This window comes from Diadema setosum, chromosome 18 (genome assembly GCF_964275005.1).
Source record: "Diadema setosum chromosome 18, eeDiaSeto1, whole genome shotgun sequence".
In the NCBI taxonomy this organism is placed as follows: Eukaryota; Metazoa; Echinodermata; class Echinoidea; order Diadematoida; family Diadematidae; genus Diadema; species Diadema setosum.
In genome coordinates this window covers 32,105,374-32,132,237 of record NC_092702.1, presented here as the reverse complement: position 1 = coordinate 32,132,237, position 26,864 = coordinate 32,105,374, and the positions used below count along the sequence as shown (strand labels likewise).

Below are 26,864 nucleotides of genomic sequence, written 5' to 3'. Positions count from 1 at the left end.
TATTAAGTACTATTCCGTGTTGTTCTCTCTATATGTATATAGTGAATTTGTTATGCTTTGTCATTTATATGTAAAAATCCCGAATTGAATTTCCTGTAATGTTTTTTATTGGACGAATAAAAATGAATTGAATTGAATTGAATTGCATATGCAAGCATGACAATCTGTGCAGTGCAGATGAAGTTATACAGCAACAGCGCCCCCGCTTCCGCCATCAACGAACGATGATTCACCATGAAGCAAACGCCTCATACCTTTCCATGCTCATACACAGTCAAAGTGTACCAAGGGAAATGAGCAACGTGGAATTTGCACAGGGAAAACTGCAACACTTTATATGTGATGTGCAATTCAATTTCATTTGCACTCTATTATAGACTAATTTGTCTATGCATCAGGTTCATTCTGCAACTCCATGATTACCCTGGAATACAATAATTTACCCTTCTTAATCTAGTTCCATCCCCCGTTTGTTTTATTTTTTATTCTTTTTCATTTTTTGTTATTTATTCATTTTTTCAGTTGGAGCGAAAGGAATGGATCAAAATACAATGCCATGGACCAAACCTAAACTTGTATCATCTCACACTGCCGGCTAAAAAGACTCAACAAGAAATGCTGGGTGTCAAATCACTCTTGCATTGACCCAAGGTATACACAGTCCTCTAACGACTCGAATATTTCCCTGTAACCTAATGACCGATTCATTTGAAAAAGAGACCAATGGGAAGTAGACGCTCCAGGGATCCAACCACAGAACACACAGGTCAGTCCATTGGTCAGTTAGTCAATGGTCAGACACCGCCGGTGTTTACGTCTCTCTCTGCTGTTCACTTGGGGACGAGGGAGCGCCTCCCTCTGCTTGTCTCGATGTCCGTCTTGATGTCGGCCGCATTGATGTAGGCCTTGTCGGGGAAGTACTCAAGCAGCTGATCAGTAGCAGACAACCACCTGTAGATCGATGAGAGGTGATAAGGACATGGTAGGTTTACAATCACCCATACAAAAGCCATCAAAACTACAAGTGTGACAGATGGCAAGCAATGTCCCCCCACTGGGGGAAAAAAAAAAATCAGTCAAACCTGTCTATTTTGTAGCAGCCTCCTAAGGGAGATGAAAAGAGTGGCTGTTACCAAGGAGGTTTAAGAGATGGAGTTCCAACTGGCTGTAATTATTCAAACAGTTGTCACTTTTCTATTGATGTACAAAAGAATTCCACAGGTGCATCTGTGCCTTTGATGACGGGGTTTGATGCCACCGTCTTGCTGAGCGATCTGAAGATTCATTTTGGACGTTAACTTAATGTTGGCTATATTTTGCCTGCTTACCTATTAAATGAAAGGAAATCTCACTTAATGATAACGCACATTAAACAAAGGTCAATCCCTTCCAGAAATATGTGCAAAAGTGTAAATTAGAGCTGCATCATGTGAAAATGTTTAAAACTGTACCCTCCTGGACATTAGCAACAATTATGTTTTAGTTCATGCATAAATCTCACGCGGATTAGTAACGACATCGCACAATTCCCAAATCTCTAGAGAGATTTTGAGAGAGCGGGATCGGAAACCTGGGCCCGTTTCTAGACACTGTACGTTTTGAATTTGATTTGAAAATCAAACACATATTCCCCAAATTGCATGCAACTTTGCGATTTAAATTAATGTGCGTTGCTGCACAGATATGCGTGTGAATTCGTATGATTCTGTCGAGATAATTTTTCAGTGCCGACTGAGTTGAAATAGGATGTGTGATTTTCCCTTCCTAAGTCGCCATATTTGTTTTGCTTAAATTTCTATTGCCAAACTCTGAAAATGAATTGTTCTCGCGTTCCGATTCGCAACATTACTGCTCTATACGGCGCGGGCCAGTCTGAAATAAAAAGAAGAAGACAAGTTTGTTAATCCGAAAACGACATATTTCGGATTACTAACCTTCGTAAAAACAAATCTTTTTCCATCGTCAGAGTAATTCAACTTGGGACTGAGATTTAAACCTTCGGCATCGCGAACTGTAACAATAATTTGCTACTACATGTATTTTTTCATTGACATTTTGTGAAGTTGAATGCATTTCGGTAGTTTGAAACGTTTTAACGTTGTGATGTCTTTCCCCTGCTAGTGCAGACTAAGTTCGGTCTATTCTATCTATTCTGCTATTGAGTTTAAGTTTCTTACAATTTATTTTCTAGTTTAGGATGATTATCAAATGCAAGTCTTTTCAGCGTTCCGTGTGATTTGATGGACTTGCATTTGATTTTCGGGGTTGCGTTTAATTTTTAATTTTGCGTACGAAATAAAAAATAATGCAAGTCTTTTCATCAATAACGCACTTCCGTAGATGTTTAGAGATGCTTTTAAACGCAGTTTCTAGTTTCTTACGAAAACCACAAGTCTTCTCTGCAACGCTCTTGCGTTTGAATACAGCGTTGCGCGTATTTTGATGGATTTCAATTGATTTTTAGAGTTGCCTTTAAACGCAATTGACTTAAAAAAAAGGTTTCGTACAATTTTCTAGTTTTGTATGATTATCAAACGCAAGTCTTTTCAGCGTTCCGTGTGATATAATGGACTTGCAATTGCATTTCGTTTTCAGAGTTGCGTTTAATTTTTAATTTTGTGTACGAAATAAAAAATAATGCAAGACTTTTCAACAATAACGCACCTCCGTAGATGTTAAGAGATGCTTTTAAACGCAGTTTCTAGTTTTTTTTACGAAAACTGCAAGTCTTCTCTGCAACGCTCTTGCGTTTGAATACAGCGTTGCGCGTGCTTTGATGGACTTCATTTGAGTTTTAGAGTTGCGTTTAAACGCAATTGAGTTTCAGGTTCGTACAATTTTTTTCTAGTTTGATATGATTGTCAAACGCAAGCCTTTTCAGCAACGCACTTGCGTTTATATGCAAAGTTGCTCGTGATTTGATACACCTGCAATTGATTTTTAGTTGCATTTAATTACATGTAGTTGCATTTTAATTAATTTTCTAAAAACGGGCCCATGTTTCTAATTCTGCTTCGGAATAATTAACGTTAGAATATTCGGATAAACAGAAACACATATTACATGTTCTGATAATGATTCTCTACTAGGACCTATAGGTGTACAAAATTTGTGCATTTTGAGAATAACGAGGAGAAGAAAAGGGGGAAAGTGAACTGCTTCCGGTACTACATGTAATTCTCCAATGTAAATGAGTGTATGCCCTTTCTATTACGGCGTACAAGACAATGGACGCATGGCGCGGACGCTACCGCGCCGTACACTTGCAAATTACTGAGTAGAAATGCTGCGAATCGGAGCGGGAAAACAATTCTTTTTCAGAGAACGGCGATAAGATTTTGAGAGAAAAAAATTATGTCGACTTAGACGAGGAAATTAACACATATTTCAGCTCAGTTGGCACTCAAAAATCAGGTTGACTTACGCGAGTTGTCGACTTATAAATGTCGACTAAGACGAAGAAATTTTCAAGGAATAACAAAGGCAAAAATCGGGACTTTTTTATCGTGTCGACTTAAGCGAGTTGTCGACTTATGCGATGTCGACTTAAGCAAGGTTTACTGTATATATTTTATGTTACTATAGCCAAAAAAGTAACAAAAATAAACAAAATGACTAGATTTAGAACATCTGCACATTCACCCAAGCTATTAAAGGGCACCCACCCAACTCATTCTTCTCAAGACTCTGCCTTTAAGTTGAAGAGTCAACTGCCCCCCAGTATTTTTCAGACTAATTTTTCTAAGTCCGTTTGGGTCCTTGAGGTGTTGAAGCCATGCCACGGGACAGTGCAATGAGTAAGTTAAGGTTGGAAAAGAAAAAAAACGAAGTGAATCACTATACTAACTCCTACGACGCAGTTCTTCTCAACCGTGTTTTTGTTTTTCGCTTTTCTTGCAATGCGTACAGTATCACTGACCTAGGCGAGAGATGTTGACCTTTCCATCTCGCAAAGGTCTCGTTACCTGAGAAACATCTCAATGTGCTTGACGAGGGGCTTCAGCTTCTTGGGAGGGAGCTCCATGCGACCAAGCATTTCTGGCAGCTTCACTGTGGGTGGGAAGACAGGAGTTAGAAACAATACAAATTAACGAGAATTCTCCACCTCTTCACTTTAAAAAAAAAAAAAAAAAAAAGAAACACATTTTTGGATCGCGGCACATTTTGTAACATGCTCAAATATGAAACGCCCACACTGCCGTAAAATGTGTCACAGACATGTATCTGTTATTAAAACATTAACTTGCTAAAAATACAAATCTGCCATTTCCTGTTTTAAAGACAACTCAAAAAAAAAAAATTAAGAAATGCCTGCCACATCATGTCATTCTGGGGCACTAAATATACAGCACTAGTGAAGATTTCAAGCACAAATTGAAGAATTACTGCTACCTGCTCATTTGATGACAATGCGATTCAATTGTCATAATACATGTATTCACACATAAACCAATGGGAGAATTGGAAGGGCACAATATAATCACCTCTTCTACTTATCATGCTTTAACTGTACGACTCCTATCTTTATTGAGAGAATATGAATGAAACCTTTTTGCACCTATTTCTTTAATTGAATCTTTACACACACAAAAAATAATAATTTGGCTTAAAAGTTCTCTCTCTTATAATCAACAATAACCGCAGAGCAGAATTCCACATAAATTTTCAGCATGTATGTAGTGCTGGTTGCAGACAGACTCTGTAGTGCGCATTCATGAAGGTAAAATTTATCAAGCCCATAGTTCAAATTTAGCCCATGGATAATGAAACATGTATGCTTTCATTATTGTTATGTATTTACACAATCAAAATTTGCATAATTGATATCAAAACTAGCCTTAAACTACCTTTGTTAAATAAAACTTGCAAGACTTGTTGTGAATGATAGATGATAAAAACTTTCACACACATCGTTCAAGGGATGGTGCAGTTTTGGCTGAGATGGGGCTACAGGTTTTCAACCTTTTTTTGATGATGATTTTGTGAGATAACCAAAAACCTGAGATATCCAAAGCAAAGCGATCCTAATAAAAGGTGGGACCCACCTTTTATAAGGATCGCTTTGTTTTAATTTGTCTAGGATATCTCAGCCATTTCCAAACTGATTTTCATCAAATGAACTTTGAATTCCTCTCAGAATTGTATGCTCTCTAACATTTCATACAGTGGTTTCAAGTATCTTGCAAAAAGTTAAAGGCTGAATCCTCACTTCAACCAATACCATAACATCCCTTTGAACAATCTTAAACGTATGCTCAACACGGTTGTGAAATATGCAAGGGCAAATGCTGCATAGTACAGCCTTCATGCCACGGTCTATCACACGATGCAAATAACTCATAGACCTCCAAGGCACAATGACAGTCAATCTAGTCCAGGTTTGATTAGGAAACCTGAAAACATAATGCCTTTGGCAACACTTTGTGGTGGTGGCATACAATCACTCACAGATCTGTCCTGTCCTGTTATGACCTCGAACCTTGCTCACTGATAATTAAAAAATCTTACGTTTTTGTTTTATTTTATTTTGTTGCTTGTTTTCACTACATTCAAGCTTTAGCTTCTCAAAAATTTCTGTGGTAAGTATTTGTGTACCTGCTAAGAAATCACACTCATCAGATTTTTAAGCCTTTGCCATTCTAAAGTCAACTGAAACATGAGGAGAAAGAGCCTGTGTGCCAGGCCTTCCTTATGAACAACCTTCCTGAAGACATAAAGAAATGTGAATTACCTCATTCCTTTACGAATCACCTCAAAATGTATGCTATACTTTTTAAGCGATTGTGTCAATTTTGTATGGACCTTAATCTGTTCTTTGTTTACTACCATTTGAGCATTCTGCAGAGTGGATTTGGCACATTTTACAGACCCTGTAGCCTGGGCATTCATGGGTGGTTCAAGTGATAAAACCTTCATTCGCTGCCCACTGGGGCACAGATGAAAACTAGGAATAGTGTCCATCAGTCACGTGTCAGCGAATACGGGCATCGAAGCATAAACTCATTAGTAACAGTTGACTCTGAAGAATCTTGACTGTGCATAAACTTACAAAGAGATCAATTATAAAGCTGTACACAATTTGTTACGGGGATTCCCGAAAATATCCAAGTTGGGGGAGCCTTTCCACTCCATGGTATCCCCACAATACCGGGTCTTTAAGTCCCATAAATTATCATGATTAGTAATTATCACAACTTACCAAACAGCCGGAGCAAGTGTTGAGCCCCATAGACTCTACAGGGAGGCTCGGCTCCGTTGTAGTTAGCATTATCTGGAAGCAGCTTCCAACAATTCTTCTCGATGCTGAAGACCCTGTCATCTGTTGTTCCCTCCTCCTGCTTGATGCTCACGTCCGACATCTGCGGAATCTTGCCCACGTCCGCGGCGGACGAAGCCTTGTCCCTGGGCTTCGCCGCACGGTCGGCGTCCCCGTTGCTAAGGGCGGCCCTCGCCGGCGACGATGCCGCCACCGGCAGGGTGGGTTCCGACGCCACGGTGGAAGCCTCCAGCGACGGGATGCTGTCCATGTTTGGGATGATGGGTGGGGAGGATGAGGAGGAGGAATGGGACGCGAGGCGGGCTGAATGCCGGACGTTCCTGATCGGGAGATGATGGTTGACTGTTTCTTTGGCATCTGTGTCTTCACGCTTGTGTGTGGAGACAGGCTTGGCATCGGTGCTCCTCCGTCGACTGCTATCGGATGAGCGCAACTCTCTGGTAGCTGGGGTCGGTGTGGGCTGATTGTAGTTACTTGTTGATGATCTATGGTATTATCACAAAGACATACCGGGTAGATATCAAGGTGTAAATGTAATAATACAGTATCAGTATCAGTGATAACACTTCAAATTAATGAAATTCACATCATGGTGGTGTGTTTGAATGTCAAAGCTTTCAGTGCTTCTGTTCAAACTTCTAAATTCTTTTTGTTTTGAAACCCTTTACACTGACTAAAATATACAAAACATATTTTTCAAACATTACAGGAAAATTCAGAATTGCTCTGCGAACAATCTTCTTATCTAAAGGTTCTCATCAATTCTATCCCTTCGTGGCTCTTTATTTTTCCTCTACCCTATATTAATAGTTACCACATTTAAACAAGAAAAGGGGGCTATGGAAGTGTTTCAGCTAAAATAAGATGAGGCAAGTGGTAGTTCTGATTATGCAGTGTACGTGACACGGGATAACTTCCTCTTATTGACTTTTGTTGCATCTTTAACGGGGGCTCCTGTCTGACAGGTGAGCACTTTTACCTCCTGGTGACTCTTTTGGCGGGGGCTGGCTCTCTCTCCTCCTTTTCTTCTTTTTCCTCCATCACAGGCTCTGGTTTCAGGATGGGAGGGGGGTCGTTAGGACCCGGTGTCTGGGGCTCCAGGATGGGCGGAGTCTCTTTGCTAGGCGACAGACTCCGCCTTCTCGTAGTCTTTACACTGCCGTTGACAGTTCTGGGGGACAGAAGTGAAATCTTCTGTTAGTATAGAATTTGGAAGAGCGTCACCTTCATCTCAGTTCTTTCTTCTTCTTTTTTTTTATCAGAATGCAAAAAGTAGGTTCATACAAATGACAAAACTTCGGCAATCATGAAGCACAAGGTACCAGAGGGGGAGGGGGGGGGGCTTTTTGGCCCCCCCCCCCCTCCTTCAGATCTCGGTCGTGGATCCCACAATCCTCTACTAAGGTAGAGGTCAATGTAATCTACAAGACTGTATAGTTAGGTTTTTTCAAATTAATTTATGCTAATTTATGCAAAAATAATTTTTTTTGCCAATAAATAAAAAAATAAAGCTCCAAGACTTCTAATTTTTGGTGAACATATTCTTTTCAATATCCTCAACAATAACATCGAAGCAAAAATTTGGCTTCATAATGATTTCTTATGTATTTTATTATTAATTGAATTTCTTATGTATTTCTTTGTTTTTTTATATTTTGTTTTTGTTGGGTTTTTTTCGTCAAAATTTGTCGCAGAAACTTTTTAAAGCATAATCAGGCTAAAATAAATCGTTATCAGCCATTGATAGTCAAAATATTTATTTTTATATGAATTAATTGCAAAAACACAATTTACATTGGATTTGGACACAAAATCATGTCTTTGAGCAATTTTTTGGTCGACAAATTGTTTTCAAAGGGGCGTGGCTTCAAAACAGTATGCCTGGGAGAGACAAATTTGGTCTCAAAAGTTGCACGATATTTGAAAGAAAAAAGTTGTAAAATGTTGTGGCGAGAGCATCTTGCGTTGCGGAATAATCACGCGAAACGTCGAGGGGGGCCAAAATGCCCCCCTCGTGGGAATAGGGTTAACCTAATGAGATCTAATCTAATGAAATGGAATTGGAAATGTAATGATTTTTCGTATGACAATATAAGGTATCAAACTGATGCATGATTGCCACCACAAATACATTATTTTATGAGAAATTGGTATAATCAAAACAGAAATTGAGAGGTACACATGAATAATTTTGCAGACAATTGTACAAGCCAAAATTAGCATACAGTTTTGTCTTGGGTCCTTCCTTGGGGCTGTTGTTGGAGAGTTGTCGCTGTGCGTACAGCTGCCTGTGTTGTGCTCTCTCGCAGTCGTACAGGAGGTTGGTTGGTAGCAGGAAATCAAACAGAATCCTGATGCCGTCCATCACTTCTCGACACAAGTCAACACTAGCGGTTGGACACAAGATGGGGGAAAAAGAAGAACTTTGTGAAATCAAGACTGCAACCGTTAAGACACCAGATAACACACAAAATGACTAGATGATAAGATGCTGCTGCAAAATAAGGTAGCATTGTCATTAAAATCCGTAAGTATATAGCACTTTTACAAGCAACACCTGCTTCTCGTTTATATGAACACTTGAACTACGACAGCAAATGAGAAAAATCATAAGTCTCATAGCAATCTCTTTACAATCAAATAAGAACAAACAAACAAAACATGTCTTGATCATGTCTGGCATACTCTAAAGTGCAATATTTGAGCTCATGCTCTCTCAGCAGGTTTCTCAGATTTTCTTTGTTTTGTTTACATAACTCTGTGAATGCACTGTAGTAAGCAACTTCAAGTTATCCTTTGCAACACAAGTCCCATTAATCAAACATTCCATGATTACCACAATGTGAGAGTGGTGACACATTTAAACACACAAAGCTGCACAGGAGCTACATTGTACATCTACTATGTTTCAAAATCACAAAGCTGGTTTAAATGAAGACTACTACCTCCTTTTTCTTTTTAAAGTAACACAACTCTTTTTCTATCAGTTATTTTTGAATGACTTTAATTCTTAAGCTGCTTGTGTCATGTGATATTAAAAACCCCAGAGAGGTGTAGCCATGGCCCCAAGAGCAGCATATTGCTGGATGATAGCCTACTTGTACTGAGGGAGAGGAGGAGGGGTGATGCTGTCCCCGTTGTTCGTGTTCGCCGAGGCCAGGCTCCCCGGCATGCCGGCTGTGCCTTGCTGCCTGACGTGGACCCGCACGTTGTGTGCCTGGCAGCGGTAGGCAAAGTCACGAAGGTAGGTCTCCATAACAGCGAGGGCAGTATTTTCAGGGGGCAGCTGAACCAGCTACACAACGGCAGGTGGAAAAAAGAGTAAAAGATGTTAGGGCTGCTATTGGCGACTGTACACTGGAAAACAAAGTAGGCAGGCAAACGAGAAGAAAACCCAGTTTGGATGATGATGATGACGTAAAAAAAAAAAGTGAAAGTGACAGAATGAAAAATGAAAAGGGAACTTGATTCTGCTGTATTAAGGAAGAATAAGATGAGATGGACAACAGTTTAAGCATACAAAATTGCAAAAAAGACAATTCAAGGAACACACACACAGGTACAGAGGAGAAAAGGGACCAAACTCGGACGTACATTGTAAGTGCCTTTATTACGCGGTTGTAGTAAACTTCTCGTAATGATAATGATAATAAGATCTTCTATATCCAGGGTAGTGTTACAACTACCCTACCAGAGGGCCCTGCTGTTATTATCACTTCTCATAATGATAATGATAATAAGATCTTCTATATCCAAGGTAGTGTTACCATTACCCTACCAGAGGGCTCTGACCTTATCATTACCCTAGCATTACAAGGTACCTATTTATACACTTGGGTCAATAAAGACACTGTGAGTAAAAAACATCTTGTCCAGGGACACCAGAGCACTGGGCGGGAATCAAACTCAGGTCCTCCGATTGGGAGTCAGGAGTCTCATCCACTATGAGACAGTCCCCCACAATCATCACGCTTACCATCTGCTTGGTGGTGATGAAGTAGCAGTCATCCTCCAGCTTGGCGTACAAAGCCTCAGGAAAGGTGATGGGTACCTCCACGGCTTCCTCATCACTCTGGTCATCACTATCACTCTGACAAGATGATTTATCAAGCATGAATAGGCACAACAAATTAAGCGACATAATCATACAACAACGAGGTTTTAATCTCACATTTCTTTTACCAAATATTATGGCTGGTACACACAATGGAAACCTTGCACCATTTTCAAGCTATGAGTATAGGCAGTAAAAAATTCTGCCTCCACCTGATCATAATTTTGTAACAATTTTAAAACCCTCTCATGGATGACTAGAAGAAATAGAATGCCCCCAGCTTCTACCATTATCCATACCCCCAATGAACCTGGGCTTTGAAGATGAAGTTGATAAATCTTGACCTTTTAGTTTGAGGACTGACCTTCAAACTCCTTTTTTTTGCATAATTTTGCCCTTCTTACCTCATTAAATACCAACCGGACTTTCAAGTTGATGTTTTAGCTGGGCACTATTAAATTTTTTATCATTTTTTTTTTTCAAAGTTAGATTTCATCTGAAAGAATTTGACAGATAGTTGTTTGAAATGAAGGTGAAGAAATCAAATCCACAAATTACAAAATACTTTGAAAAGCAAAAGGCTGTCAGAACTTGACAGGTGTATGGATAATGGGGAAAGTTTACATATACATGGGGCTTGGAAACCATTGTCAATATGTTCTTAAACTTACAGAAAGATCACAATTAGTTGTCATAATTATCTAGTTGTAGAAATCATCAAAGATGATGAATGAGGCCAGATTTTTTCCACAAGTACAAGAAAGATTTGAAGAAAAAATGAAAAGTCACAGAAAGCAAATACACTGAATTGTGTCTTTAAATTGCACTTTGTAGAAAAATAATATAAAATATTACAATTCTAAGGGTTATTAAAGGACAAGTTCACCTTCATAAACATAAGGATTGAGAGAATGCAGTAATATTAGTAGAACACATCAGTGAAAGTTTGAGGAAAATTGGACAATCGATGCAAAAGTTATGAATTTTTAAAATTTTTGTGTTGGACCCCTGGATGAGGAGACTACTAAGGCTTGTGATGTCATATGAGTACAACAGTATAAAGAAAATGTAAAGAAAATTCAACATATTTTCACTTTTTTTGCATAATAAAAGAGCACTTGACTTGCCTCTTTCTAAAGGCAATGGGAATAATACTACCCATAACATATGTCAGTAACGAGTCAAGGGAATGTGTACTTTTTTTCAAAAGATGAAATTTTGTGAAATTCTCTTTATATTTTCCTTATATTGTTGTACGCATGTGACATCATACACTGCAGTAGTCTTCTCATCCAGCGGTGACTGCACAAAAACTTCCAAAATTCATAACTTTTGAACGGATTGTCCAATTTTCCTCAAACTTTCAATGATGTGTTCTACTAATATTGCTACATTCTCTCAATCCCTATGTTAATGAAGGTGAACTTGTCCTTTAATGATAGTAACACACTTACTGAATTGTCATCATAGCTTCCTTCAGTAGAGCTTGCATTGTTTTCTGAAAAGAGACAAAGCATCATATTACAGGCATGATTTACCATTTGCAAATGAAACAAAAACCCAGCATTACTGCTTCAAAATAGTTCTAAACTGTGAGTTAGGGATAGAAACAACCAATGTAAAATTTTGAAGCAGTGTAATCGATGTTAAGTACTGTTAAATATACAAGATGTGAACAATAGTTGTAATAAAAATGTTTCTAGACTAAACCTCTATTACAGTTATGGTTTATTGAGAAACACAGTGATATCTCCTTATATTTGTATGTTTTACGCTTTATTGCAAAAATTTTATAAAGCAGGATGTTTTGTGATACAACTGACCTACAAGTGTACACATATGCATTAAATGTGATATCTTGAACAGTTTTTAAATCATTGCTCCCTCAGCTAAATAGGATCTTTAGGTCCAGATAAGACATTTCTTCTAATGCGCATACGGTTGTCCACTGGGACACCTGTACTTCTCATGAAATCACTATATTTTCCAGAAGTAAATGCATATAAAGGCATTTCTGTTGATGAATTTCATTGAACTTGCCCACTGAATATGGACTGACCTTTAGTCCTCTCTGCAACAAGAAAATGTTGTGTTCCCAAAGTATTTCTATCCATTACACAAAATGATGTTACCCAGGGACTTATGCCACAGTAAGGCCATTAAGAAAAAAAAAAAGAGATCTTGGCTAATCTCGCAACCTTTGTACTTTTCCTCTGACAGTTCAGGCAACTAAAATTGTATAATTTCCCATCCTTCTTGCCATATATTGCCACTGGACATCCCGAGCTGAAGTTATGGGGGAGAATGTTATTTTTTTGACCAAAGCACAGTGTCCTAAGACCCATCTGCACTATCATGGTCATGCAAATAATTGCAACTCACTGTGAAAGTGAAAACTTTCGCAATTTTGTGCAACCAGAAGCTCGCGCGAAAATAAAAGGACCCGAATATTTTTGCACGCCATATGTTCCAGTCATTAATATCCTAATTCCGTAGAATTAAAAACATGCAAAATTCATCTTACCTGACCAAGTGCGAAAAATAACTCATGCAAAAATATTCACTTTCACAGTATTTTGACCCTATTTATTATCTTTCATCTTCACTGGACAGTCTTGCTGAATTTTTGGAACCCCCCCCCCCTTTTTTTAAAAGTACAGCAACACCTAAAAGTGACCTTTCACAACTAGAATTTCATGTACATGTATGCAGTAGTCTACTTCCCTCTTACCCTTCCAAAACGTTTCAGCAATACAAATTATGTTATGAAATGACAGCTGAAACCGAAAATGACAGTTTTAGCTAAAGTTCTCCGACCTTTCACCAACTGGACCTGAGGGATTTTGCCCGTGATTCTATAATTCGCACGTAACCATCTCATGCAGGTATACATTGTACCTTGGCTAGGTACCAAGAAAATATGTGGAGTGTTTTGTTTTCCATACATGCCAAAAAGGGATGCAGAATTGAATAAAACACAACACCTACAGCTGCCTTTGATGTGGCGGCTTGATAATAATGGTGATATCATCACTGATATAAAAGATTTGTTTGTACAGTTGATACAAACACATGCCTTTAGGGTTCCCTATTTAGTCTGAAGAATGTAATACACGTCAGATTGCCTGTAATTATACAACTAATTCCACCTGTTTTACCTGCAAAAATTATCCACTCAATAGCTTTTAATGATCCTGTAGTGTACTTTTACACAATTTTAGTGCTAATGCACGAATATGATAGGTCGGCAACTGATTGTGTCAGAAAATTGTTCACAGCCGAAATCAAATTTACATCATATGGCTACTCTATCAAGTGGCTAGTATTCTGTAGTTGAATGCATAATGGCAAGTCACACGTTTGATCATCTTTGCAGCATTAACAAGCTTAAATACCTGGTCACACCCTGTTCTTCTGATTTTATCTTGATGTCACTTAAAAATTCATCACATATTTGTATCCGATATGTTAACATTGCGACATATAGGATCTTTAAAAAAAAATTTAAAAAAATCTTTGAGCTATAGTATATTCCATCCCTCTCAACATAAAGAGCAAGTAAAGAAACACTTTTGTGAATACCTTTGGCTAGTTTCTCCCTCTGTAGCTTGGCTTCCTCCAAGATCTCTGACCAAGTTCTCTTCCTCCTTTTCTTTCTCCTGTTGAAACACAAGTAAACAAAACAAAAAAGTGCAAACATATAAAGGTATCTGGGGGCCATTTCATGAAGTAATCACATCAAAGTCTTCACGTAAATCTCAGAATGGCCAAAATCGCTCATATGCAGCTACACTGTATGTAGAGAAGTAAAATCCATTTCATGAAGTCTCTCACAAGTGTGGTGTCTTATGAGCAAAAAAGTCTCTCGTAAGACTTTCATGAAACAGACCCCAATTAAATAAAATAAACTACTCTACCCTACTAGTCTTTTCAGACTGGGAAAGCAGCCGGGGAAAAGAAAAAAACAAAAACAAAAACACACGCTTCAAATGACACTTCCTTTCTCATTTATGATGCTTTACTTACTTTCACTTTCTTAAAAAAAAAAAAAAAAGGTCAATATTTGAGGTTTTGATTACAGCAGAAATCCTAGTAGTCCAGCCTGTCAACAAGAAGAGTAACTCTTCCATGTTAAAAGCCCAAATATTCCCTCAATGCAATACAGTGTAATTTGACACATACAGGTGTATGCTTGACATGGTATGTTTGATGTACAGAAGTAGAAGTGTATAAAGCTGTGCCATGCTGTACACACATTTGAGGAACTTGTTCACATGATATACTCTATATGCCATGTATTTCGCTGGGTTTTTCTTTTCTTTTTTCTTTGTTGCAAATTTCAGGAGTTTGATGCTATCAAAAATTCAACGACATGCAAAAATATCAAACTCTTATTAAAGAAATTCATCATATTCTTCCTAAACTGTTTCAAATAAGTCTTTAAAAGCACTTATCAAATCTACATTGTACATGTACTGTATGAACTTGCGACTCTGTAATCCTACCGGCCCATCTTTGCAAATTTGTTCACAGTATTTCCTTTTTTCACTGATACTATAAACTGCACATATGAAGGTAAGACATACACGTATCAAATTTAGTATGCTTAGCACATGCAACTTAATCTACATGCATGAGTATAGAAAGGAGCCATTACATGTAACTGTTTGAAAACATTCCTCACTCTTACAAGAGCAAACTCTTCAACGATTTTCATAACATTTCCTGCCATTTTGCTGCTTCGCCGACAAAATTGGTTGTTTCAATTTCATGCTGTTGATGATCAAGTAAACAACCCCTGGAATGCCGAGATCAGCTGTGTAGCCACTTACAGCCTGTTGATAATTGGATGTACCAGTACACCATTTGTTCTCTGTGTACTTGCGCAGGACACGGCGATCAATTTGCTCCCTGTCATTGCGAGGAAGCATGTTCCATGATCACACTGCATGCAGCTGATGCTGTCGTCTAGGGCTTCCGTAAGGTTATTTGTCAAGCGGAAGATTCAGATGGAGCTGCGTTAGCAGAGTGAAGCTGTTGTGCGGCAGCTCAGAAATTTGAAAACTCTAAATTGCATCTCTATTTCTGTGCTTGTGACGTAAGCGCAACACTTGGCTGTTGGGAATCATCAGAGACTCTGTTTCTTATGCTTTCACAGGACGTGAAGCCCTGCCACAGTTTGCCCAAGTGGAGGGGATGGTAGAGGGCACCCCTGATTCTGCCATGAACAAACTTGAAACCACAGTCATCAATGTACTGTTAGCTCTATCACTTCTGATTCCAGAGATTTTAAAGATTCCTGAATTTTGGGGGGTTCAAATAGGGCCCCCCCCACCCCCCCCCCCCCCCCCCCCCCCCCCCCCGGGGCCTCCCAGGTGGGGCATGGTGCCCATTTGGACAAGCTGAGATCCTATCCCCCTAGGGATGCTACCTGCCAAGTTTGGTGAAAAGTGGTCATGTGGTTTTCAAGAAGAAGATGAAAATTAACAATCAATTTAGGCCTCCATTTGGACAAAATCCATCAAAACTTCATAAAAATTCCTTGATCACTATCAAATTTTAATCGTCTGTTCCTTGTGTTATGATGAACTTTTCCTGTAATTTTTTTTTTTAAAATCCCAATCTGTTCACAACTTTGAGTTATTTTGCACACTGACAAACAAACAAACAAAACAAACAAACCAACTTCAGCAAAAACATATGCAACCTTCTTGGTGGAGGTAACAAAGAAGGTGTTACAAAAAGACCTGTGATGAAATTAAAAGGGACATTTGTCTGTACAGTTGACAGAAATGCACTTTCACATGGTGGACCACAAACCTCCAATAGAGATAGCAAATTCTAGTGTGTCGTCATATACATAATATCTGTGACTTACGTGCAACCAACATGTGACCAAAATATACAACAAACGGCGCTCTGTCAACATTACTCACATCTTCTCCTCTGCCTCCTTCTGCAACTTCTCCTGCAGCTCCAGGTTATCATCTGTGTATTTGAGGATGAAGTTTTCTGGAGCCCATCGGTCCCAGCTGCAGATAGGACAGACAAGATTTCCACACGTGTGTTTACAAGCATTTTATACATGTGTCCAGGAGCACTCACACAGAAACATTCCCAATCAAATTGTTGTGTCTTTTTTTTTTTTGGGGGGGGGGGGAAGATGGGTGGAATGAGGGTAATGCAATGCTGCACACTGGCACAGGTTCGACGGTCTCTGACCAGTAAAAATTGATGTCAGACCAGTAACTTTTTCAGGAATGGACCAGTAAAACACATAAAAATTGGGTATCTACTACATTGAGTAGTCTGAAAGACAGGTCAGACCAGTAGAAAAAAAAAAAAAAAAAATGGGTTAGCATGCAGCCCTGGGTAATGTATCCAAAGTAAATTGTACACAGTGTATCAAACTCATGATAAAAGGGCCAGAATTGTTTACAGGCAGAATACTTGGATAATATGAAAGAAAATGAGGCTGGTTGCATTCATAAGGATAACACTAACAACTTTCTTGCACAAATAGAAATGCCCTCCTGGTCGGCTTACTACTGGCCCAATTCCACTATCCATTCATGGCATTCACTGTCATAGTACCATGCATTTTAATAAATGTTAAACATCCCTTGACCATCAACTGCACATACATTTTGTATCCTGAACATTGATAGACATACCATACAGTGTACATGAATATAAGCACATACAGTACGTACACTGTAATTATGATCCATCAATTATCATTCACTGGAATCCCTGATCTGCATCTGTATAGGTTTATATACAACTCGTCTATGCATGTTATGTACATACAATTGCATACTGTATTATGGATGGATGGTATGTACACTTTCACTTTTCAGTACCCTCCAGATCTGGAAACAACCTAATTACTTTCAATTCACACTGAAAATGTTAAAATGCAATCATACCTGTAGATAATGCAACTGTACATGAACAATTATTGTGCAACATCAAGGGAAATGGTGTGGTAGTTACTAAATCATCAACGCAAAACATAATCATACAGTTCACTATCTTGTATCCAAACCAACATTAGACTTGAGATTCAGTGACATTATTGGCCTATGTCAGTGGTGATATTATGCTTGCTACCAACAGCACCATCTCATGAAACATGTACACGCATGCATTTATATTCCATACTTCCTTATCTTATATCCAAATTTGATTTTTTTTTTTTTTAATTAGGATGAAATGTACCTTTCTGCTTGACTGCACTCAATTTATTATCCCCCATGAACATTGGGTGGTATTCTTGTACATTTGAGCCCATAAACTTGTCATAAAGTCTCATTTTACAAAAAGAATGTGAATTCCCCTGGTGCCTCTCCATAGCACAGCAAAATTGAGCTGCAATAAGATACCTCTTCAGTGGCCTTTAACAAACGATTCAGATGCCTATAAATTCTTCTCATGGCTTTTAACACACACTACTAAATTCAAATGCACAAACTCGTGGCCCAGAGACACCTGTGCAATTTGAACAACTTTGTATCCTCTGCTCCTAAAGATTGATTTCTTGCTTCATTTGCTTTAATAGTGTGGAGAAGCAGGGTTGGGTGCTGGTTCTTTAAATACAAGGTACAGTATGCTGTAATTAGTATTAATCAAGTTTGTGATGAATTTCAAATCATTCTATATTAATAAGAACTGTGTTTTCCTTCATCAAAGGTTTGGTTGATAAATAGATTGATTTCTTTGTTGCCTTGCCCTGTTATGTTGGCCATGGAAAGGCTACTTTACTGCGTACATCAAGTCAAAGGGTAAAATACAGATTTGGCCTTTTGGTTCCTAAGCACGATGTGTACTAAATAAATGTCATATTTACTGAAATTATGATGTTGTACATGTATCTCACCTATGATTCCAGCCATTAAAATGGACCAGGTACTCTGGAACTCTTTTTCCCCCTTCATCACGAGTCCAGTCCACCTTTAGGATCTGTCGGGGAGAAATATGATGGTGCAACTCTTACTGTGTATGCATACAATTCATGACTCCACAGGTTACTAACTTTTAAATTACACAGTGCGTGTAGTAAAAATTCAATTCACACTTAGAATATCTTGTGAGGATACCAAATGTGATTCTACCAAACAATAGGCTCATCACCATGACTGAAGTGCATAACAAAAGCAAGTGGAAGAAACTGTAACTTCTTCAGAAGAGGGGGCTTAATGATACAGGGACACAGGCAAGTATAAAAATGCAGAAGGTATGAATCTTTTTATCTGCCTGTAAAGTTTTGATAACAGCATACATGTACCATATACAGTGCAGGAGGAACTTGACACATAATTCGCAAAACCAACCAAAACACTATAGAGTACAGTAAACACCAAATGTGTATTTCAAATTAATGGGTTTCTATTTTTGCAAATTTCACGAGTGGGGTGCTATTCATGAATTTGAAAACATACAAAAATATCAATTTTGATCCCGACTTTGTATTTCTCTGTCCACTGCTGTACATAAAGGCCCGGTCCCACTGCACTTACGGATGCAAAGAGGATGTAAAGCGTACAAAAAATCTTGCCATCCGTTGGAAAACGCTACGAATCCGCTGTGTACCCATCGCATACGTGTTTCATCCGCTCTATCCATCGAGCATCCGTCCACTGTGATTTCATCCGCGCAAAAAGTTTTAAGCTGCTTAAAACTTTTAGAACGGATGAACTTTCCGCTGTGTACGATGTAAGTCCGCGACATACGAGCAACAAACGTTGTATGTCCGTGCGGCATCCCTTAAACGTCCGCTGCATCCTCTCTACATCCTCTGGGCATCCTCGCAACTCACATCCGCTGCAGCTAAAAACGGAAAGAGGGAGGAAAGATATGGTACGTGGAACGTCTTTACATCGTTAATAGCACGTTAATAGAAAGGATGTAAGCGTATGCATCTCGTATATAAAGCATTTCGAAAGCATCCCCCCTGCATCCGCTCTGCATCCGCTCTGCATCCACTCTGCATCCGCTTTTTCTGCTATGCGTCCGTTTCGCAATTATCTCCGGTAACCCCTTCGGAGCTGTCATCCCCTTCCATCCGCTTTCATCCGCTAGGCTTCCGATGAACATCCGTTTAACATCCCCGCTACATACTACCCACGTCCGTTCTACTTCCGTTCTGTTACCGCCAATTTTGTCAATTTCTGGAGCGGATGAAATCGGATGAAGCCATCCCCGAAATTTTGCTCGTCCGCTGTGTCCTTTCTGCATACGCTTTGTGTCCGTCGGCCAGTGGGACCGGGCCTTTATGAACACAAATTGTGACTCCTCTGGCATCCCCCCCCCCAACTCTCGGCTTGACAACTTTTCATTTATGTTATTTTTACTCCTTTAGGCCACTAAAAGCTTCTAAATAACTGTAAATCTAAAATAGCATTGTCTCTGTTACCACCAAAATAACCTTGTGAGCACAATGCATCTTTCTAAATGGTTTCTAAAACCTATTGAGGACGGACTGATTTTGCTATAAACACATTTTCCCATAGACACCTGCCCGAATATTCTTGAGAATCCTCTTCAACGGGTTAAGTGATCCTTAGTCAAATCAAAGCAGGGATCCTGCATACTGATTTGACCATAAGCATATTGCAGATCTATGAAGACTTCTTGTGAGCAAAATGACAATGTGCAAAAATCTGTTGACAGTGTAATGCACCTTGCTTCTATAATACATGCATCTGTAGCCAGGTATGGTCAACTACAGTTGTATACACTGCTGGTTGTAACTTGTATAAACACAGCTGCACACTACCATTTCTAATGGCTTGTTTTGACAAGTGAAATCATTAACATTGAAAGTTTGATGGTCCTACCTCCTATCAGAATATCTATGGACCAAAATAAATGAAAAAAAAAAATTTCTCATTTTCAAAAATCTCATACTTAGCCCCGGAGACCCGCCGCTCTGCGGCGGGGTCCTGGCGGCTACCCCGCAGTTTCGTTCAAGTGAGAATCACGAACAACTCCCTATTGCCACATATACGGCAACTTCACAAATAAACCATGGCTAAATGTCCATCATAAACACAGTGACAATATAAAATGAAATATACACTACCCCATTGCCCTGATCCTTCTCACCAATTTATCTGGAAACTGCATAATTTTCCACATTTTTTAGGAGTAGGCGGTCTGCCCTAGTGGAGAGCTTTGCTGCTATTTTGAACGTGTATACAGTATCCATCAGTACACATCTACGCATGCGTAAATATTGACGTCAACGTTACGGACGCAAAAGGATATGAATAATGCATCATCGCACGGTGAATATGCATCATGTAGCGAGTAATACCGCTGTCAATGCACTGCACTGAATGCATTGTGTGCGCATGTGCAAGTGATTGTGAGTTTTAGTGAGCATCGGTGAGCTGAAGATATTTGCCTTATAAGACAGCATTTTCTGCATCATAAGCAATGAAATGCATCAAACAGTCGCCGATGTGAATCATTTAGGTTTAGTCCACCCATGTAAGTATTCCCAGTAGTTTTTGTTGAAAAATTAAGGAAATACAGCGCCGGAACGGCACCCGTTTGGTACAACATTAAAATATCGAGGCCAAAACGGCGCAGCCCCAACACTGTACGTTGTACGTTGGGACTGCTGGTCGCAGTTATCTCATACTGATATCATATACAATGTAGGCCTAATTGTTGTATTTTGTTAACACTGTACATACACTGTAATATCACTCACGTCTTCATGTCATATCTATTCAAACTTTACAGCGCGTGCAGCCCAAACTCTAACAATAGACTTGATCACAGTTACACCAAGGACAGGTCTTAGGAATAGGAAGAAACTCTTTTACACATCAACACTAGACTAAAACGTTACTACTAGAACGAATGTAATGGTCACTGTGTGATATCATCAAGTAAAGTTTAATTTTACCCGCAAATCTAACCTCCACTCTACCGTGACTACATCTGTGTCAATATCCTTCCCTACACAGCCCAAACGCTTTGCGTTTGACGTTCGGGCTGTGTTTCACAGTTAGGCATAAACGTTTAGCTTTAATAGTAGGAGTAGATTACTACTAACTTAACTAGGACTGTAGGGTCTAAACATGCTAAATTTTAATAAAACATTAATTAAAATTTACTATTTTAGTAGGAGAGTGTAAATTTTAGAGTTTCTACATGTCATCAGGTCATTGTCATTGAAAATTGAGTAAAATTACCAAGAAAATGGGAAACTCCTAACGAAACAAGAGCTGGGCTGGGAATGGTGAAAACTCAGATCATTTCCTCCAAATTGAGACTGTTAGATGTTCTGTACTCTGCCTTACTTTTTTAGTTTTTTAAATTAAATAATAGATCCGCCTATGTTCTAGATATCTAGAATCTAGTAGAAACTACAGACACACCACCTGCACTACGGAAACTGACAACCACACACAAATATCAAGATGTGGGACAACGTAATCTTCTCACGCGCCTCAACCATCGAGTAAAGCACCAAGGATATCTCACGGAATTTCAGAAGTTTCCCTTCCTTCCCGAACATTGTTTTACTTATACTTTCTCTGTATACTTACTTTCGAGTCATATAAAACCCTGACCTTCGTCGGATCGGGTTCGAAACAAAGAACTCTTTCTCCCACACCAAAAACAGCAGGTTTCAATCCTCTCGTCGCGATCATGCTTTTCGGTATAAAAGTAACGTGAGCTTAGCTATGTGTGTTACCGCAGCCAGTGCCCGTGCCATTGCATTACACACACACGCCGTGTACGTACCCAAACAATAATACAAAGCATACAATGCATTGTTATTCCTGTCGGCCAAGAACTCGGCCGAAAGAATTTCGCCCAGCATGCCACGAGCAGGGAGATCCTATAGACATAGAAATGATCGAAAGTCTCCGTGTGTGGAGTAGGTGTAGAACTATAGGCCTAAAATGCTTTTGTTGTTGTTGTTGTTGTTGTTGCTTACAGCAAGAGTTTAATGAAAGTCAGTTCCAGTAAACACTGTTGTATTTTAGGCCAAGTAAAAAAAGAAACCAGTTTCTCGTCCTCGCGCGCATCGATTTTGGCCGCCGCATCGATTTTTTTACTATTTACTATTTTCAAAATGGCGCTGAAAATACCAAGAAATTCATAATTCTCGTCCCAGCCCGCTCCCCGCCCGCATCGCTTTTCAGTTGCCGCATCGACTTTTTTGATATTTACTATTTTTTCGGCCGCCGAAAAAAAAAAGAGTGACAATTCACCTACCAATCGTGACATCTCATTTCTAATTTTTACGCCTTGCGTCCTCTACTTATAGCTGTAGACTGTAGTACAGCTGTAGCTTCTGTGTGTAGTGCGTATGTAATAACGCATGCATTTCACACTGCGAGCTCGGCCGATCGGCAAGAAGGAATGACCCACAAAGCAGTCGAACTGCACTGTATAGTTGGATGGGCGGCGCGGCGGGCCGGCCTACTGGGCTGTGATGTACAGCGCACTCGGTACGTCGTGAACGCGATAGCGGCAACATTTTTGCGAACAATCGCTGATATTCCACGCATATTTCGCGCGTTGTTCGTAGTTTTCCCCGTTTCTGATATTTTAAGCGGATGAATTGTACTGTACAAATGCTTGTGAAGATTGTACGGTATCGAGTTTGTATACATTTTCATGTCATTGTGACTATGTGCATGTGTGTGCAGTGTCGGAAGGTACGGTGCCAGCAGGGAGGTCCACACCTCCCTGGTGGTGCCAGTGCAGTGGCCGTGCCGCACCATATATCGGCAAAGTGTGCGTGTTTTGTAGCTGTCCAGGGTCCCCATCCCCTGGTCTGTCGCGGCGATACATTCTATTTTGAAGAGAAAATGAATGCGCTTTTCCAGCAAATGTAGAATTATTAAATGGGTGTATCTACAAAATAAATAACTTTTCCACGGATTCTGGTTTGTCTCGTATTTCTGCGGGATACTTTTCTTCACGATGTAAATTCACGGACACAGCCGTGAGTGGTATCATCTGTAGTGTGTACTGTTATACAATCATTCATCATCCAAATAATGAGTGATTATCAAATATCTTTTTAGAACATGAAGAAACATCTTTAAACGTTTAATGCTAGAATGCCATATCAGTATCATTTTGACATCCATCTGCAATTGTACAAGCCAGTTTCCTGTTGAATGTGCTACAATTGTACTGTGAAGAACTGCAGATAACATACCAGCTGTGTGGACACAAAGGTCACAAACACCAATAAATAAAGCAGTGTTTTGAATATCATGAAATTTATTTCAGTCGTACATTTGTTGAAAGACATGTTTTATACCTGTTTCAATTAATAGCACAATACATCAGAATTGCAAGTACACTGGTATCAGAAAAGCCATTACAACACTAAATACCAGTATTAAGATGGTAATTTTCCCTTGACATCTGTAGTGGAAAGAAAAAGCCAATGTATTTCTGCATGCATGAAGTTTCATTTCAAGTATGATGGCACATATATCTATTTGTTTGAAAATGCACAGAGTGCAGGCAAGACGTACACTTGGGACCTGGGCCCCGTTGCTAGAAACTTTGCGTTTAAACGCAACTTGCAACTGATTGTCACTGGCCAATCAAAATCATTGTTGCATGCATGTCTTCTTAATAGGGCAGACCCTGAGCCAATCAGAATGGTTGTTTCAAAATTAGCAGTTATTTGCAATTGATTGCAACTTTCTTGCAACGGGGCCCTGGTCTCATAACACAGCTACCAGAGTGATATTTCATTTCATAAATTGAATATAGAAAATTGTAAAGCCCTCTCTCGTTACCTTTCTCAGAATTACCGGACGAGAAACACATATTACTTTCTTTTTGACGATCCTTGAAAAAATAGTAAGATATCAAATAGTAAGGACCTCCCTCATCGCCTTGCTCAAAAAACCCGGACGAGAAACTACTTTCTTTTTTTACTTGGCCTTAGATGCAGGACACTGTAGGTCTATTTCTCCTTAAATCTGAATGTCCCGTCATTGTGCGACTTTTTTTTTTTTTTCTTTAGGCCTATCAAATTTTTGGTATCGTCAGCGTACATTATACTTCCATGCTTTACTGTTAAAGCTAGTCATTTGACAATATGATAATAAGAACAAAAGTGACCCCAATATGGAGCCTGTTTACGAGGCACTTTAATTGAAGTTGACTTCGTGGCGGAAGATTCGGTTTCTCTCACTATGACATATGGCTTTAGCTACCTATAGGGCCTAAGATAAGACTTAAACCATTCTTTCTATCTATAGGTCCTACGACATGACTTAAACCATAATTATGTAGGCCTAATGGAAGCCTTCTGACTCCAACTGGGCCTAACCCATTTTAGTTTTGCTAATAAAGGGAACCTACATTCGGGTCAACAGCGTCAAATGCACTCTTTAGGCCCTAAGTCTCCTCAATTATGAAGACAATAATGTTAATGGTATTATAGGACCTAATATTAACCTTTATCAATAATTATCAGACTGAGACAAGAAACCGCATGATCACCAAGTGTGGCTGCAGTCGAATGCCCGGGTTCAAACCTAAACTGAGCCCTAATAATGCTATGAGTAAGTGTATAGCCTTTTTAATAAGTTTACTTACAATAAGAAGAAGTGACATAGTATTTTTTGTAAACCAAGGAAGGATCTTAGCATGCTTTCAATCATCTGTGTAAATTCCGGTGCTGAACGACAAACAATCAGACGCGTTAATAACCTGCACACACCTGTGTACAAATTCTTTAAAAAGACGTGCACTGATACCACCTGTTCCCGCGGCTTTTGAAGCATCAACTTCACAAATTCATTTACAGACATAATCTCCCCTTCACAAATCAACTTGAAATGATAATTTACTAAGCAATTGTGTTTCTTAATCAAATAATATATTTTTGATCAAAAGAATAGGTTGTAAGAATAGATTCAATGGTGTAACTATTATAAGCTTTTGCTATGACATAATCATCACTGAGCGCATAGTTATTGATCACGAATAGTCGTGATATAAAAGGCGATTAAACTGATTTACTTGATTAACAGATGACGCAAATATTTTCATATTTGATTTGATTTCTTAGAATATTTCGTACGTCTGTTTTATGATACCTGCTTTTACGTTGTGTCATAGTGCTAATCACAATGTTTCAAAGCTTTTTGTACTCTTATCCGTACACTCGCTCCGGTTCAAATTCAATTTTCGGATTCACGCCACGTATATAAGAAATTGGTAGAGGTTTGAATCGCTCTTATAATAAACAATCTCAAGAGACCGTGGGGAACCACTGTGCAAACGTCTTGTCGGGAAATGTGGAAACAACAAGAAAATGTGCAAGAAAATGTGAAAATGGTGAGATAATAGCGATCGACGTTTTCATGACATTTAACTCCTGCGACGGCTTGTTCCCATGACGTGCATGATATATCTGCACGCTATAGGCCTAACAAAAATTCTACCTACAAACATAATCCTATAAACCCTAATCCTAAAATTTCTCCCATCCAACTAAACCTAAAATCCTATAACTTATCACCAATCTAATCCTAAGTCCTTTGAGACAATCAAGACCGGTGCAATTATCAAAGGAACAAAATTTAATATCATGTCACCAATAGCGAGAGCTCGAGAAGGCATAATTAATCATTCTCCCTCCCTCTAGGGTTCCGTTCTTTGCCTGTTGGCATTCTCTTTTTGTACAAAAACCCTTTTGCAAAACATGCTGGAGCGGATGACAGCGGGGGAAATGAATGATGTTAACTAACACAGTATGTCATTAATGAGTAAAGGGAATGTATACACTCTTCATAAAGTGAAATTTTGTGAGATTCTCTCTCTCTATTTTTTTTTTGATATTTTTTCTACATTGTATCATCCGGGATTATTAATGCAACTCTCATATCTAGCTTTGACGGCGAATGGATATTCATAAAAACATTGAAATTCATAAACGTTAAGCAGCTAATATGCGATTTTCCTAAAACTTCACATTTATGTTCGTCCACTATTTCTGCATTCACCGAATCCACATAGATTGCTGGGTTCTGAGCATTTTTATGTTCTTGCACGTACATGCACAAAAGTGCATAAACATTTCACTTCATTTTCATTTCATTCTTATTTTGTTTCCATATCCAAATAACACAAAATAATTGCACGAAAAGGAGGTAAAAAAAAATGATGCGAACGAGCAAACGCCCTGCTTTCAGCATTTATCTTTTCATTTATCCCGTTAATTGCATTTCCAAAAAAAAAAAAAGAATATAAGTGCATGTGTACAAAATATAATTATCATGCTATAAAAACAACATTAATATTCTTCATAAATATCAAAGTATAGAACAATAGGTTACTGAGCCATCCAAGATGTCAACTAAAATAATGTTTAAGATGGATGGAAGCTACTTTGTATGTAGCCAAGAAGTGGGGGGGGGGGGGCGTATAGGGGAGGAGCCAGGAGTTGAATTTGAAACAGATCATTATGGACATTCCATTCTCCACCTTCATTGATTAAAAAAAATGATTCATTCATTCATTTTGTTT

General features: G+C 38.9%; 1 protein-coding gene across 1 annotated transcript; it reads right to left on the bottom strand.

The window, feature by feature from the left end:
- On the bottom strand, positions 1 to 22,000 carry LOC140241769 (MSL complex subunit 3-like). Its single transcript, XM_072321519.1, has 12 exons — positions 21,896 to 22,000; positions 18,211 to 18,293; positions 16,268 to 16,363; positions 13,914 to 13,990; positions 11,786 to 11,829; positions 10,254 to 10,367; positions 9,376 to 9,572; positions 8,503 to 8,664; positions 7,257 to 7,448; positions 6,200 to 6,762; positions 3,966 to 4,050; positions 1 to 951 (listed from the first exon to the last, which is right to left on the bottom strand). The coding sequence occupies exons 1-12, from the start codon at positions 21,998 to 22,000 to the stop codon at positions 831 to 833; spliced, it is 1,839 nt and encodes a 612-aa protein (XP_072177620.1). The 3' UTR covers positions 1 to 830.
- Positions 22,001 to 26,864: the final 4,864 nt, after the last annotated feature.